This window comes from Metschnikowia bicuspidata (genome assembly GCF_001664035.1).
Source record: "Metschnikowia bicuspidata var. bicuspidata NRRL YB-4993 chromosome Unknown METBIscaffold_2, whole genome shotgun sequence".
Lineage (NCBI taxonomy): Eukaryota > Fungi > Ascomycota > Pichiomycetes > Serinales > Metschnikowiaceae > Metschnikowia > Metschnikowia bicuspidata.
In genome coordinates, this window is record NW_017387732.1 from 1,650,479 (window position 1) to 1,667,477 (window position 16,999).

Here is a 16,999-nt window from a genome sequence, read left to right on the forward strand (position 1 = left end):
GCACAAACAGTCCCTAATAGACCTCCAAGATGTACCTGCCGTCCTCCTTCATGTCCTCCACAACCTTGGCGACGTCCGAAATCTCCGTGCCTTGTCTCTTGGCTCCATTCTGCACAATGTCCTCCAAACACGCGGTGATGTCGGGGACAGGCCACGTAGGCCCACACAAGTAGAACGAGCCGTTCTTGGTAACAATGGCGTCCGTCAACTCCTCAATGGAGCCGCGGATCTTGTCCTGAATGTAGATCTTCTCGGGCTGGTCACGAGAGAAGGCTGCTCCAATGTGCGTCAAGATACCGGCCGCCTTGTACGCCTCCCACAATTCACCGTAAAGATATTCCTCCTTCTTGTGTCTTGAACCCATGTACAAGTAGATCTCTCCGATAGTCTGACCTTGGGCCTGTTGCCAGATCTTCTCCTCAATGAACGCCTTGAAGGGAGCCAATCCAGTACCCAAGCCGGACATTACAATTGGCTGCTCAGGAAGCTTAGGCAACTTCATCACGGATGGCTTGACGCTTACAACAAGCTCGTCTCCAATGCTCAAGTCAGACAAGTACTTCGAGCAGTGTCCGTATCTGGTTCTGCCCCTAGAATCAACCCAATCGACAACAACAATCAACAAGTGAACAGCGTTGGGGTGCATCTTTTGAGATGAGGCAATCGAGTACTCTCTTCTCTTCAAAGGCGCGATGATTTTAACCAAGGCATCGAAAGAAGGGCGTGCGGACTTGAACTCGTCCAAAATATCCACGTACGAGTCAAAGTCAACGTCTTGTCTCTTCTTTAACTCTTCAGCTCCAGCAGAAGAGGCCAACTTCTCCAAAGCAGCCTTTTCGTTCTCGTCCGCAGCAAAAGGGGCCAACGATTCGTAGAATCTCTTTGGTGGCTTACCCAAGAAATCAACGTTGTCGGCCAAAGCTTGTCTGGCGGAGCGGATTTCAAGCAAAGTTGGGTCATCTTTGTTGGAAACCTCGATCAAAGTATCACCATCCACGCCGTAAAACTCCAAGAATTTCTCAACCTCAGTGCTGTTGTTACGTCCATGAATACCCAACGCTTCACCAATGTCGTAAGTCAAACCGGTGCCGGTGACATCGAATTCAATGTGAAAGATGTTTCTTGAGTATTCATTGGGTGTCAATCTCTTGTTTTCTTGCACCTTGACCACAAAGTTTTTGACAGGCAAGTCTGGTCTCAACTCCCTAGTCACACCGTATGCTTCTGGGAAGGCCAATTTTGTTGCAACGTCAGAAGTTCCTAAATGGAATGATTCCTCGGTGGAAGGTGGCTCAGTTCTGGAGTTTGGGAAGAAAGAGGTTTCGGTCGGGAAAAATGGCAACATTATCTCTTCAATCTCCTCTTTCTCTTCTTCATCCTCCTTCTTCTCAGCTTCTTCCTTTTCAGCTTCGTTCTTCAAGTCGATCCACTCTGGAAGGACATTCACAGCCTTCAAGCCCAGCTTCTCGTCAACAGTGGCAACAAATTTGTCCAAGACAGCAGCCAATAATTCAAAGTCGTTACCGTTTCCTTGCAACAATTTGTTGATAACAAATGACCCCAACTCCGGAAAAGAGGCTCTCCAAAACCCAACCTGGGCCAAGAAATCAGCAGAAAAACCTTTGGTGGAGTCGCTTACAGCGTCTAACTCTTCCACGATGGAGAAGTCTACCACTACTAATTTGAGGTGACTGGTAGCCAAAGCACTTCTGAAAGTAGCAGGCAACTTCTCAACGACATCAGCCTCCACAGAGTTGGTGATTTTCTTCTCGTTCACCAACAACACGGTTGCACCAGGCTTGGCGGTTGCCAAGACATCAAAGTGATTCAAGATAGAGGCGCTCTCAATCAAGACCACATCGGCAGCATCAACCACAGAAGAGGCTACAGAGTCCTTGGCTCTAGATACAATCAGAGATTGGAAAACTCCACCACTGACTGATGTGTCAAACTTGTTTCTGATGCTGACCCGTTTTGAGCTGTCCAAAGAGAGCGAGAGAGCCAACTTATCAGCAGTGGCAGCGAGATCGCTGTTGTCTCTTGTCCAGAACATATAAGACCCCTCTGGCGACGTGAAAGCCGTGACGTTCTCAGCACTGATGGCGTTGGAACTTGTCGAAGAGCCCAACACAACAGCGTGCTCAAGCTCAGGTACAAATGCACCAAGGGTCATGTAGACGCTGACAGGGGACCACACAAAGGTGGCAGGGTACGCGAACTCATCCACAAGAAGGCCAGCAAAACGGCCCGTGAGGAACAATGCTGCAGTGGCATCGGCCTTCAATGCAGCAGACAGTTCGGGCAGCAACACAACAACCTTACGCGTGGACGCGGGGATAGCAGCGGCGAACTTGTGCTGAGCAAAAGGAAAAGGAACTCTCACCTTAACAACACCCACACGCGTGGTGGCAGAGGTCTTAGCCTTGGCCACGAGCGCCGAGACCTGGGTAGCCTCATGGGCGCCGTGCACGACAAACACAGTCTCTGGCTCGGCGTGACCCTCGTACTCGAAGGGCGCGATTGACGTGCCAGCAACAGCGTTGAAAGTGTCAAATGCAACTTCCAAGGCATGGTCCACATTGGCTGGTTTGGCGGCGCCGGAGCCGAGCAACTGCTCGTACAAACGGCCGATGTCAGCCACGGACAACACGGAGTCGAAGTGCTGGAAGGTACGGGCAAACTCAGGCCCGTCGAACAAATGAACAGAGGGCGCGCCAGTCAACGCGGCCAAGAAGTGGTTGAGCACGACGGAGTACTGCAAGTCTGTGGCCTCGTAGCTAACCGGGGACACCACGGGGAGGCCTAACTTGCGTGCCACAGCAACCGGGCCAGCGTAGTTGGAGACTAAAGCACCAGCAGTGGTGTCGTAATCAATGGCGCTGACGTTCAAGCTTAATGGGGCTGGTTTGGAGGAGGCAAGCGCTGGCTGCATGTAGGACAAGGCAGAGGCACCCAAAACAGCCGTGAATGGTGCCTGGGACCCGGAGGCCTGGCTTGCAAATCCGAAGATGGCATTAGCCGCACCCAGGCGGGGCTCCAAGCGGTGAAAGAGTGGCACAGCACCCAAGGCGTTCAGCCTCTTGAAGGTGGTGGCCCAGAGCAGCAAGTGAGCATCGGCCAAGTTGCCTGCACCAGGAGTCTCGTACGAAAAAATCGAGTCCGCCAAAGCGTAAACAGTCTGTGAGATGACCGTGGCAGCGCTTGAGTACACACTGTTCTTCAACACATGGGGGTCTGCGGAGATGCCGAAAGGGTTAGCCTTGACAATGTGAGCCAGCTGGGCGTCGATAGCCGAGTTTGCCGATGGCGTTTTTTCGCCAGAGGAGGAGGCGGCGTGAGGGCTCATGGTTTTTCGTAGAGAGACTATTTCACTCAGGAAAAGAAACAGGTGGGGCTGGGTTCATTTTGGCTGGGACCCGACGGGCAGAATTTTGAAGGCATGCCGCTAGGCGAATATGCAAGCTCACGTGACAAGAGGCAACTTGTGCATGAACGGCACATAGGGTAGAAAGGCGCAGGAATGCAGCGACAAGACCCGCGCTCAGGTGCCCCAAAACTCAGCAGGTGTTCAAGGATCGTATTTTTATGATTTGCCGCCTACTGAAAACCTCAATTCTTTCTAGATTGAATCTGCTCTGTCTGAATAGGTGAGAATGTTTTATGCATCTGGATCGATGGAATTCTTGTTATCACAGCCTGTTGCAGTCTGGAACGCTGAGACTTTAGACTTTCCGTCTGTGACACAAACAGCTGATAATTATGATACACTCACGTGGCCCACATCAAGGATGATCTAGATGTACAGAAGAAGAAGAATAGGAAGAAGAAAGGAAGCTGGAGGAGAAGGAAGAAAAAGAAGAAGTATGATGTGAAATATGGGGCGCGCCTCAGAGTAGTTCAAATGGCTGTAAATCCGAGAAACTACTTTACCGTTAGCACATAGAGAGACACGTGACCACTGCGACGTTGACGACGAAAAGTCACGTGAGGTTCTCCTACAATCTAGGGGGATTTCTCCAAGGATTTGTTGAGCGCTCTTAGCTGAGTTAGTAATAGTAGTATTTAGTTACTAAAACTGACTTCGAAAATAGAACCGAAGACGGGTTTCGATAATCACTGCAAATAGAAGCTGGAGTGAGGTGCGTGTGCAGCTAATAAATTAGCGCGAAAAATAGAAGATATATATATCAACGACGATATCAACGACGAAGGTCAGCGAGAATTAAATGCCTTTGTTAGAAATGCACCAATGTTTAGAAGGAAAATACAAGTAAGGTGGGCGAATATCTATCTATGGAATAATTCTAACAATCTCGCGAGGAATTGAAAAAACAAACAATAGGGGTGTATATTCCAGCCCAGTAATTTGAAAAGAGACATCTTAGCAGGGGGCGGGGTGATCGATGTGTCCATTCATTCTTAAAAGTTATTACTTTGGATCACTTATTAAAAATTTCCGAAAATGAGAAAAGAAGCGAGGCAAAAACAGAAGAAATGATTTGAACTGCTGCGTCGTAAGATAATGGGAATTTAATGATGGTGGGGAGAAATAGTATGTTTACTTTTGCAAATTGTGCGAGGACTGTTGGAAAAACAGAAATTAAATCAAGTGACTTTTTTTTTTTTCAGGATAATATAATCTAACTGTTAAAGAGTAATCGAGATATACAAGTACCCCAATAGATAAATGGTGAAATTTATCAAATTTAGTCTGGCTATAACGCCTTTTGATCTTAATTTGACTCGAATTGCTTATTGATGTCAAGAGGTGACTGCTTCAGCAATTGGTGAATATGAGGAAATAACAGGTATTTTAAAAGAGCCTAACCTTTTTATAATCCAGGCTGGCATAATAAAAAGCCCAGTTACGAAGATGGTGTAAGAAGACCCGCAACATTGACCAGCCTTCATTTCCGTGAACCTTCAGAAAAAAGAGGAATTACATCATCAATAATTCAGAGCCTAGGACTTACCCATATCCATCTACCGAAGACAAGGAAACCAAACAACCATTGGCCATACTTCGATTCGAAGGTTGATATATTGATATATTCTCTCCAGAGTGCTTTGCTATAGTCTCATAAAAAGCACAACTTTTATTTATAAGCCTTCGCAATAAATTCTGCTTGATGTGATGTCTGGTTATAACTACCTCCACCAAGAACGCTTTTGCCTTTTTTGTGACTTGAAAATACGTAAATCCTATCATAAAAGTTGTGAGTTAGTGACGATTTAAGGTTTTTGAAGATATGCAAGCTATTTCAATTTTGATACTCGCAACGATGTCCACAACAAACAGCACCTTGCAAAACTAATTTGTTGTGTTCTCATAGTCTTCTAATATTTGAAGAGACACTCAGTACTAGGCAACTTTGAATTAATCGATTCTGAGTTATGCAGATTCAGAGAGACTCGGAACTTCGAAGGACTTTAATCAATAAAATCACTAGCACTCATTTGTAGCAGTAGTTTAATACCAGAGACGTCCTGTCAAAGTAGGGAAAAGAACTAGAAATAAAGGGAAAAAGAGACTAGAAATAGCTCGCTTTATGATTGTACATGTCAACAAAAAATTCTGCCTAAAAACAAATCTAATGCGAACGCAGAATGATTATTTTGGGGTCATTTGGAGTGAACAGAATCCGTTCTACATGATGGGACGTGCAAGCTCAGACTGAATGGCACTTTTTTATATCAATAGGTGTTAAAAGTTCATATATGTATAGAAATGGGCTGTAAGGCAAATTAGCGGAGTTCGGAGTAAAGGGTTTCTTCGAGTGAGTGGATTTGATTCATACCCTTAGAAAAAGTTAATTTCAAGACGGCGTAGCCACAACCTTTATTATATAGCAAACCGATACATTGATATGGTTTGAATGGTAAATTAATTGGCGAGTAAATTCAATTTGAAACAGTTTTCTTGATCATCCTTGAACACAAGGCCAAACAATCACAAGAGTGCGGGACCAAAGGATGCTCGTATTGAAATCGATTTTGCTCAAAAAAAAACCAGAAATAATCTGAGACAAGAGGCTCAACATTGGGGACAAAATCATGCTAATAAATTTCGGAAGTTGTGATCTTGCTACAAGATGTAAAAAAATGAAGAAAATTGAGCGCACATCAAGATCGTTCCATGGTTTAGCTTGATCGCATTCAAAAGTCTTGGATACGAGGCCATTAATAATTTTAATACACTGAGAAAAAATATCCAGCTTATTCTTGCCAATAAAACCTGTTTTTTTTAATTTTGTGCAGCAAACTATTCTTCAGCTGAAAGGCCAGCGCCCACAAAGTGCGATATCCAAATGCGCTTTGATTTTGCAGTAATTCACGGGAACATACGTCCTGCTAGGTATACAAAATTTTGCTGCATTAGTCAAGTAGCTTCATAATAAATTGCATGAGATAATCCAGTGACACGGATTTCAGTACTTGCTTAGCAGGTCCGATTTCACATAGTGACAGTTGTACATCGTGAAAAATGGGAATAGAAACAAAAAGAAGAGACAAACCATGCAAATCACTCTTGAAACAGGATCCGCGTGAGACAATGCTGAATCCCCACGTTCTGGTGCAAAAAATCGGGAGCCTTATTGAGAAAAGTGTGGTTGCGCAAAACGATATCTTGATGCTCAGAAAAGAAATGAAGAGGGTGAAACAGAAGTGCAAAAGCCGAGGAGTTGTGACAGTCTTTCGAGAAGACGTGAGGCAAATTGAGGCTGGGATTGAAGAGCTCGTCCAGGAGAACACCGAGCGTAAGTGGGAGATTCAAAGAATCCAGCACACGATCTTGACAATACAGGAACAGCATGAGTTGAAACTTGACATTCCATAGGAGGAAAGCAGGAATTGTCTAACAGACTTTCGGAATGGATATAAAGGCGCCATTGGCTTCAGTAGGTTGAGGTGAGGGAGAATTCCGGCGGAAGTGCCCGATGGATGTGGTTAGCTCATTTGGTCATTCCTCCTGCTTTTCATAAGTTTGTTTCTTTGGTTTGCACAAGGAGTTTCACAGAGGGGGTATGTCGAAGTATGCCAGCTTTGTGAGCCCCCAGCTGGCAATTTAGCAACACTTGAATTTTACAACTCCTGAAATCTACAACACCTGGAATCTACAACACTCAAAATAAAGAATGGTTCATCTAAAAGTGCAGTATGTAATTACCCACCTGGACTTCACGTCCAAAGACAAAATAAACGACGTGGCCCTATCTGGAAACCTGACCAAGCCTTCAACAGGTGGGCGTTTTAAATAATCAAAAACACTCTTTGCAAGTCGTGTTTCGATAGATGCGCTACTCAGCCAAGTGATTCGGTTCAGGATTTGCCTTTGCAACGCCCTCTACAATATTGAATGTACCCCCTTTCATTGATGGCGGTTCACGAGCACAATGGCTTGATTTTGTTGACACACAAAAAGCTCTTGGTGGAACTGTCCTCGGGAACATCAAATGAGACGTCACGAAGAGATGACCTGGCAAAGAAATCCACGCCAACCCAGAGGTGCCAGAAAAAATACCCTGAGATCAATATGATTCAACGGCGTTAATACAAATAACAAACAGTGGAAGAATTAGCGCCTGCAGAAACTGCAAACCCCAGATCCACCCTAAAAACAACGGCCTTGCTTGGTCGGCGGCCGGCCTTCGTAGGGCTCCTTATGGCAACACCATATGTTTCCTGAAAAACTTGGCCTTGGACTCATCATCAAGTTCCATAACTTCAGCATGAGTCAAAGCTCGTCTCAGAACATCCGACTTCTGGTCGTTGGCCTTCTCGCGCTTGCTGACTGGGTTATGATTGGCACCAGGATAGTCATAGAGAGTGTCCCAGGTCTTCTCGACATAGCCTTCGACCGGGGGCTCGCCATCAAGAATTCTTTTAAGCCAGGCCACCGCGGCCGGATATCCACTGTACGACTCCCTGACGTGGCCTGTATCTCTCACAAAGTTGACCTCAAAAGACTTGATGCCCCAGTCGCGATAGTTCTGGATCACACGCCTGATATCATTGATGGGCGCAACGGTGTCGCTCAACGCATGGTGCAAAAAGATCGGGCACGTGGGCAAGCCCTGGTCTCTTCTGAGCGCCACGGTGTTCTCGTCAAGAATCTGTTTGACCGTGGGGTCAGACAAGGCACCCTTCTTGAAACCGGGGCTGTCGCCCATGAAGAAACTGACGTCGAAAAAATGAGCCAATTCCCCAAGAAGGCACCAGTTTTGCGCCCTTTGTGTGATTGTCTCAAACATCGTGGACAGTGTGACGTAGCGCTTGTACACCTCCTTTAGCTTGGGGTACTGTGCAATCAAGCCACTAAGGGCAGCACCCACCAAGCCTGCCGTGATAGTGCCATCGTTGGATTCTATGGTGGCCGTGTAATTCGTGACCCAGCCGCCAATCGACGCTCCCACTAGGATTCCGTTTAGGTCAGGAGCATACCGGGGCTGGAGAGCCGCGGCCCAGCCGGTGGCAATGGAGCCTCCGGAGTAGCCGCAGATCACGGTGCGGGCGTCGGCTTTGATGCCGGTGATTTTGCCGGTGACCAAGGCTCCACGGATACCGTCCAAGACCGAATAGCCGCCCAACTTGCCTGCGCCAAACGCGGCATTGAGGCCCTCGGAATCGGTGGCTAAGATGTCCCAGCCGTGCAGAAGCGGGGCTTCCAACTTGAGCATGGAGTCCAGCATGCTGACGGAGGGGGCGCAGTCTATGGACGCCAGGTCGCTGGGCACCTGGAACGAGAGCAACTTGTTGCCTTTGCTTCTTGCAGACTTATAGATGGTGGAGACTATTCCCACGGGCTTGTCGAGCGAGTCGGTGGAACGTACCATATATTGATAGACGGCCGTGGTGAATTGGGGAAGCGGGGTCTGAAGCATCTTCCGCATCCGGATCACTTCTCCAGGCAGGTAGCTGGAGATGTTTTTGGGTTCATTGTAGAAGCTGTCGCCGGTGACCAAAGTGTTCTGCTCTACTTGTGGCACCGAGGTGGCTCCCGGCAAATACATGAATGGGTCGACGGTAGCATTTCCTGGGTTTGGCGAGCCGCTTGCAGAGACGCTGCTTGATTCTGGGGATTCTTGGGCGTTTGTTCCGGCGAGCCAGAGGCCCGCCCAAGAACAGGCAATTGCTATATATCTCATGTTCTAAGTGAGAAAGTTGGGGCTAAACTGATCCACTTCGAGGGAGCACCGCCGGCCTTATATGGGGCTGTGGAATACGCCGTCTCCACCACCCATGCTGTATTACTGGCCAGCCCTTCCTATAGCAGCATTCTGTTCGCAGGATCCAGAGGGAGCCGGCTACTGGCAGATGCTAGACGTGAGATTCCAGAACTGACGAGAGAGACACAGGGCTCACTGACCACGAACTCCATGCATAAGCCGAGAGTGGGGAATCTTGTGTCAAATCAGGCAAGCTGCAGAAGTAGAAGTCTGGGGATTCCTGAGCTCGTCCGTTTCTCTGGCCATTCCTCTTGATCACTTGAAGAACGAGCACTGTGCGTCACGACGTTTTGCTACAGACATGGCGCAGCCACCAGTCGGAAAGATTTTGAGCCTCCCCCTCAATCCATTTTCTGCTGGTTTCTACCGGCGTATTGTGGGGAATTGTTGTTTTGATGTTGGGGAATGAAATCTAGAGTCGTTCGAGTTTATCGGCCCGTGTTCGGATTCACCGCAGCGTTTGAGAAACAGAGCTTGGAAATGAGCCACGGTGCTCCTTTCCTCAACAAACTTTGTTAGTCGAGAAAGCCCAGTACCAAATCAGAAACAAAAGCTTCGAAGCCTGAGGGGCATGCCCGCCAATATTGCTTCGCGTCTAAAAAGTAGTCATGCACATGTGCCTGAATCGGCCTCTCGAAGTTCATAACCGACAAATTCCACAGACACGAATACGCCTGCCTAGACGACAAAAAAGCAATCGTCTGGAAACAATAGTACCAGACTTGAAACTTGTAATGTCTTGCGAAGTTCCTTGAAAGTGCGGAATCAAAGAAGCGAGATTGACTTTCTAAGCTAAGCCATACATGCGGGGAAATAGCATATCCCGTCAATGAAACACAAGGTCTGATCAGTCTCATCTAAATTTACGGAATTCAGCAACGCTGTAGAGGCTCCACCGAATATGCACATGGCTAACTCTGATGAACTAGGATACACAAGAAGATCCGGCTTTACGCCTGGTGTACTGAAAAGCCTTTTTTTGGTGAGCTGCCTGAAATCTTGCATATCAATTTGTTTCAATGGACGTAACACGTGGATGATTCATAAGCTTTTATTACACGCCTGCACATTTTCTTTGGACTTACACCGCCTGGTTTGGTACTTCTGGGGGTGCGTGGTGAATTCTTGAAAGATGTGACCGTCTGTTTGATATTGTAAAGGTAGAACCGAGGGAAATGTCAGCTCCTAAAAAACATTCCCTGGATGTTTCGCTTGATCAGGTACTAATATACTTTGATGTCAAAAATTACAATATCACTTGATTTTAATCATCTTATCTCCGTTTAGAAGTACCAGCATTAGTCGATTACAAACCACTTATACTTCTCCAGATGTTCAGATAGCTGATATTTCCTAAAATATTTAGCCAAAGTACAACTAAATCACCTTCGGAGCTCGAACTTGTCGAAGAAATAAACCAGTCAACGAAAGAGACAACCTAGAGCCGATATAAGTGGAACTTGTGGAGCCTCTTGTTTCGACTGATACGCCAGGTCACGCGAACATGAGCTATGTGCTTTAGATTTGATAAGGATTATTCAGTCCGAAGATCGAAAGCCATAGCATGGATTAAGAAACAAGAGAATGGTGCCAGTCATTGGTTGTTCCAAAAAATATCTGCTGAGAATTTGGCCACGCATCAAGGCACCATTTTTGATCATTACGACAACTTGTAAACTCTACCTCATAAATCACCTGGAATTAGCTAGCGAAAACGATACTGTCTTTTATCGGCCCTACTGATTTATGCACCACCCCAAAGTCGAGCTCTCCGATATGGAGTCTTCATGGACTAGTCACACACTGTCAGCTAATGATTATCCGCCAGACTGAAGTATCAGCAAATTCTATGTTACTCAATCAACACTATCATGTCTTGAAACTTTGACACTTTGATGTACTTTTCAAATATCACCAAATAGACTATTTAATTTGGAGACTGTACCTAAAGTGAAGCTGCGCTCATCGAGAATACATCTAATACCAAACGATCTCATTCAATTGTTGCCCAAAAAGAAATCCACCCGTTCTACCACTAATTCGCGAATTATGTAGTAATTATCATTTTTCCAATAGTGGCACAACTGTGCCACGCGAGTCAACACTTGAAAAATCTCTAAATATCCAAAACATTCAACTGAGCCTCCACAACAGCGATTTGAATATAACAATAACAAGGGAGGGTTGAATTTGAGTGAAGCAATGTGATCGTATCAAGAGCTGAGTACAGGAACATTCCAAGGTGTACGAATAACTGCAGATAATTTTTAGACACCAAACAGGAGGGTTGATTAAAGTGAAGCGGAGAGCTGTTCCAATTCCACCAAAAAGACAAATTTCATCCCGAAGTATTATGCAAATATTGTGCCCGTGTGAGATCCAATGTCATAGTTTCAAACTGTATAAGCCATGGGGAAGCCAGTTCTCCGAAAACGCTCCCATTGGTAACTTGAAGGCCATCTCTTCTAATCTTGCACCCGATCATACAAGCAAAAAAAATTACCATTTATTTGATGGAAAAGAACACCTAGCCTTGCATCATATGGGTGAAACCTACCCTACAGTTATGATAAATAATACAGGAGTTTCCGCTATACAGCACCTAGACCATTTGGCCGAGGGCTCTTTTTTCACAGTCTTTCAACCCGGAACAAAAGAAACGAAATCGCCTGATTGAAGAAAACCCGCTATTTTGCCACAGGCATTTTCTCTATTTCAATACTTGTTGCCAGCACTGCATCCGCAATGCCCTGGATGACGCCACACAGTGCAGGACTGAAGGAGACGCAGATTGAGCTTTATGGAGTTACACGTGCCAAAATTGCCCCACGCTCAAGCAGGGCTTTGTTATACTTTAAGATCAGTATGTATGAGTGGGCTATATTATAGCAGTGCTCCGGATGGCCCGCGCCTGTATACAACGCCGAAGTGAGGCGTGTCAGCGCTATGTGCAAGACACGCAACCGGCTGCCAGTGCCGAAATTGTGGATGTGTGTTCCTGTGGATGTGTGTTCCTGTGGATGTGTGTTCCTGTCAGAAATCTAGGTAGGCTCTTGTGGACAGGCGGACAGCTGTGATCTCGCTAAAAGCGGCAGTGGCATTTTCTGGGTTTGTTAGTGCCCCTCCATATCCGTCAGTATGCAGAGACAGATCAGAACATCCGGGCCCAGTGTGCGCGCGTTTTCCCGCGGCACCATCCGGCCAAATCCTTACTCCTTCTTTTCTCTCGCTTATCATCTAAAAGTCCACTTTAAATATCTTTTTTCTCGAAAAAGCCAACGGAGTTTTGGCTGCTGAATCAGTAAAGGCTGCTGAACCCTTTTTTTTTTGCTGCACAAACCCAGACGGCCCGCTGACGCGCCCCTGAAATGTCATATTTTCGACCCGGCGGCTACCCCAGGTTTCGCTGTGCATTGTTTGCAGCCCGCCAAAAAATGCCCACGGGTGGCCGGACGCTCCACGTGACCACAAAGCGGCCTCAGTCACGTGCACAGGGCGCCGGCGCCCCCAACAGCGGAGAAGCCCCGCCGCCAGCCGCCCGCTTTGTGCACCTTCTCTTTGCCGCTGCAGGAGTGGCCGGCGGGTTTCTTGTGCTGGAGCTTGCCCGTGCACAAAACGCCCCCGGCGCTCCGCTGGAAGTTGCGAGCACAAACACGTTCGTGGCGCCGCTGGACCGCTCGACCGCGCCGCTCGCGTCCGTGCTGCTGCCCGTGTACGCGGACGAAGACGCGTTCGCCGAGGCCGTGGCCCAGTTCCGGCAGGCCGTGGGCGAGCAGAACGTGACGCTGGACAGCGTTGTCACGCGGCTGTACGCCGACTCGTTCTTCTCCACGCACCACCCGCCAAACCCCGACGTCCAGACGCCCTCCGTGGTGGTGTACCCGCAAAACACGGAGCAGGTGTCGCGGGTGTTGCAGATCGCGCACCACCACCGCGTGCCCGTGGTGGCCAGCGCTGGCTTGACGTCGTTGGAGGGGCACAACATGCACACGCGCGGCCCACGCTCCGTGGCCTTGGCGCTCGGCGGCTTGGACGAGGTGGTGCAGTTGAACGCCGCCGACTTGGACGTCACGGTGCAGGCCGGCGTCGGGTGGCAGGAGCTCGACGAGTACTTGCGGCTGAGCGAGGCCGGCAGGCACCTCATGTTCGGGCCCGACCCGGGCATGGGCGCCACCATCGCGGGCATGGTGGGCACGTCGGCGTCCGGCACCAACGCGTACCGCTACGGCACCATGAAGGAGAATGTGGTTAACTTGACCGTCGTGCTCGCGGACGGCACCGTGGTGAAGACGCGCCGCCGCCCGCGCAAGTCTCTGGCGGGCTACGACCTCACGCGGCTTTTCATCGGCTCCGAGGGCACCTTGGGCATCGTCACCGAGATCACCGTCAAGTTGCACCCGCGCCCGGCGCACGAGCTCGTGGGCATTGCTGCGTTTCCCAGCATCAAGGACGCTGCGGCCACCGCACAGACCATCCTCTCGCGGCTGGGCCTCCAGCCCAACGCCATTGAGCTCGTCAACGAAACCACCATGAGCTTTGTCAACGAAAGCGGCGTGCTGGACAAGAAGTTCTTGGAGACGCCGTCGTTGCTCTTGAAGGTCGGCGGCTACAACGACCGCGCCATCCGCGAGCTGTTGCATCTGATCGAGCAGATTGCCCGCGAGAACCACGTGATCCTGTTCGAGAAGTCCGCGTCTCCCGAGGACAACGACGTGCTCTGGGGCGCGCGCCGTGCCGGCTTGTGGCTGACGTTCGACTACGGCGCCAAGGTCTTGGAGGACAAGAACGACGTCCAGCTCTGGACCACCGACTTCGCGGTGCCCATCTCGAAAATGGCGCAGTTGATCGACGAGACCAACGCCGACTTGATTGCGCTGGGATTCCAGAACCGCTTCTCCGTGTTGGGCCACGTGGGCGACGGCAATTGCCATTTCCTCCTCTTGTACAACTCCAAAGACTACCACAAGACCAAGGCCGTGGTCGACCGCATGGTCGAGCGTGCCATCCACTACGAAGGCACTTGCACGGGCGAGCATGGCGTGGGTGTGGGAAAGAGGGCCTACGTCGAGGCCGAGCTAGGCACCCCGGCAGTCGACTTGATGCGCCGGTTGAAGTTCGCCTTGGACCCTCGTGCGATCTTGAACCCAGACAAGGTGTTCAAGATTGACCCCCACGAGAATTTGGACGAGTTGTTGAACTCGGGCCACGTGCTTGAGAACCCAAAGTGCTGCTAGAGGAACACGCCAATGGTTGCGAGCGGCTCACTCTCTTTACTTTCACGAGTGCTGGTGTTGCAGAGCATGCAGATGCGGGCGAGTGGACGTCTGCTTGCAAGCAGAATTGTGTGCGAGCGTTCGAAGGACTGGACGACCAAGGACAGAAGTATCCTCACGTTGATTGAGAAGATATACAAGAACACTGTTATATAGACATTTGTGCATTGACTTCTGTCTCTGCACGCAAGCTAGTGCCCGATGTGAAGCAGACAGTGTCTCTTCAATGGCTTTTCGAGTATTCATTAGCAGTGGCACAGGGACATATGACTTGCTTGGTACCAAGCTGTCCTCAATTTCATGGGTATTACAAGGGCTCGGACCAATGATGGGGTCTGTGTCCAGGGCTGCGGCAGTCATGGCCATTGACCCTTTTGACGGTGCACTCGAGCAGTTACACAAAAAGACTCACGGCTTCTGATCACAAGGATTCACTAAGTTCCCGAGGCTAAAGTCAATACCCAGAACGGCAAATTAGCGGGGCCAGTCTCAGGACTTCCGCCATATTGGATGTTTTGGGTAAGTTGCTCTGTATCAGGTCAGAAAGTCAAACAGAATTTCCAGGGCCAACTTCAGATGACTCAACCATCCTTATTTCTACTCACAATCTAGTCCCGAGTCTGTATTCGCCATACAGTCTACAGAATTCAACCGGTCAACGGTTGCTCGCGCTCAGCTTCCGTTTCTGGCCGCGCAGTGCGCTCATCCGCGTCTTCGAGAAACAACTTCAAAAATCCACCACTGTCTCGACACCCTTCCGCCAGTTTTTCCAGCACAGCTCCAATCGCGAACATCTCCGTGACACCTTGCTGCTGGAATCGAAAGAGGGGACACGGTGCTCGCACTACGCTGTATACCCATATCTGGTCTCTCCCCACGCTGTACCATGACAAGCGAAAAGCCAGAGCTGAAGGCGCTAGAGCTTTCGTACATAACCACCAAGCTGCACTGCTTCAAGCAAAACCCAGACCGACCAAAAGCGGCTAACCGCAGGTTTAAAACGGGCAAGCAGCTCATGGCCGACGAGCTCCGGTATCTCCAGAGCAAGAAACTAGGAATCGACACGCCCACATTCTTGCTGATTTCGGCGCCGCCGAGTCTCCGGCCCAAGAAACACTACTGTGATATCACGGGTCTCGAGGGCAAATACCGGGCGCCGCTGAGCCAGCTCCGGTTCCACAATGTCGAGATATATCAAGAGGTGATCCGGCACATGTCCCCCGGGTTTGACCAGGAATACTTGAGTTTGAGGGGTGCCAATGTGGTGTTGAAGTGAGGAATGCCAATGTGGTGTTGAGGTGAGGCCTGCTAGAATGATGTGTGCTGAGATTTTGGAGCTTAGAGCAAGCGGATGAACGTGGTGCCTTGGGTGCAATGTGAGATTGGGAAAGGGCTCGCTAGCGCATAATGTGCAAACGGATGTTTTTCTGTGTTTGAGTAAGTCTCGCTGGGACTGGCCAAAGAAGTGTGTTTTTCAAAAGACGAGGCTTTGCGGTCAGTTGGTATGTCGGCAGTGAAAGCGTTGCATCAGACTGAGAACACCCTGGGGGTTGTATGTGAAGCAACCGACAAGTGGCAGGTAAAATGAGGCCAAACCAGAAAACAGGTGATTGTCATTTGAGCCTACGCCCGTGAGACAGGTCTCAGACCACATGGACTGTGTGGTCTTGGTCTTGTTTGTATGTTATTTCAGCTTACCTAACTTGAATCTAGGTCCAGGTGCCGCCCAAACTGAGGTTCTTGTTGCTCAAGGTATGTATTTATGACTGGATCTATGAAGTGAGCTCACTGTGTATGTTGGATGGGTGGTGGACCATGGAGTCTCGCTGAGTCATGGAGTCTTCTTTCACCATCAAGTTTTTGATTCATGGTGATTTGTTGATTCTGGCTGTTTGGAAAAACGTCATGTCCAAACCAGAAGGACCAATGCCGTGTGCGAAGAAAATGGAAGACAAACCCCAAACTGACATTTCAAACGCCCCGTCCTCTCACAACACCCAGGAATCGCCGCAAAGACCGGCCTTCCAAAAGGAGTTCTCTGCTGCCGCAGCTTCATCGTCTTCATTCTCTTTTAATTTAGTAAATGTATCCCCCTGATGCGGAAATACGTTGAAAGAACGCAATCTGCTGAAACCTTGCATATCTTTTGTTCTGGGCCGGATAAATACCAGAATCGATGGGATTATCCCGCCTCTTAAACCGTGGGTCCATACCCAACTCCAAGCGAAGTCTCGACGCTACCGGCTAATCAAGTACATGAATTCCCGGGTCAGTGGAGTTGTGTGTAAGTGACTAACATCAATCGTCTCTTCATCAGGTTCAATTATCTCGACGATATTGTAATTCGATTGGCCCGCAACTGAATCTGAGAAGTAGAAACATTTAATTCTTGTTGCACCTGACCATTTGCCATTCTGCCTGTTTAATCCTCTGCCGATTTTCCAGGGCCTCTTTTGAATGTAACGACTTGCGTTGTCCCCACTGTCTTCTAGTGTTTTT

At 48.8% G+C, this 16,999-nt stretch overlaps 4 protein-coding genes across 4 annotated transcripts; 2 read left to right on the plus strand and 2 right to left on the minus strand.

The window, feature by feature from the left end:
* Window positions 1–13: 13 nt before the first annotated feature.
* Window positions 14–3,346, minus strand: MET10 (sulfite reductase subunit alpha; the record flags this gene model as incomplete). Its single annotated transcript, XM_018857083.1, has 1 exon — window positions 14–3,346. The coding sequence occupies one exon, from the start codon at window positions 3,344–3,346 to the stop codon at window positions 14–16; it is 3,333 nt and encodes a 1,110-aa protein (XP_018712841.1).
* A 4,315-nt stretch (window positions 3,347–7,661) lies between these two features.
* LIP3 (Lip3p) lies at window positions 7,662–9,011 on the minus strand (the record flags this gene model as incomplete). Its single annotated transcript, XM_018857266.1, has 1 exon — window positions 7,662–9,011. The coding sequence occupies one exon, from the start codon at window positions 9,009–9,011 to the stop codon at window positions 7,662–7,664; it is 1,350 nt and encodes a 449-aa protein (XP_018712842.1).
* Window positions 9,012–12,661: 3,650 nt separating this feature from the next.
* Window positions 12,662–14,461, plus strand: DLD1 (Dld1p; the record flags this gene model as incomplete). The annotated part of the gene is made up of 2 exons (XM_018858761.1): window positions 12,662–12,810; window positions 12,874–14,461. The coding sequence occupies 2 exons, from the start codon at window positions 12,662–12,664 to the stop codon at window positions 14,459–14,461; spliced, it is 1,737 nt and encodes a 578-aa protein (XP_018712843.1).
* Window positions 14,462–15,386: 925 nt separating this feature from the next.
* On the plus strand, window positions 15,387–15,776 carry METBIDRAFT_77778 (uncharacterized protein; the record flags this gene model as incomplete). The annotated part of the gene is made up of 1 exon (XM_018858762.1): window positions 15,387–15,776. The coding sequence occupies one exon, from the start codon at window positions 15,387–15,389 to the stop codon at window positions 15,774–15,776; it is 390 nt and encodes a 129-aa protein (XP_018712844.1).
* Window positions 15,777–16,999: the final 1,223 nt, after the last annotated feature.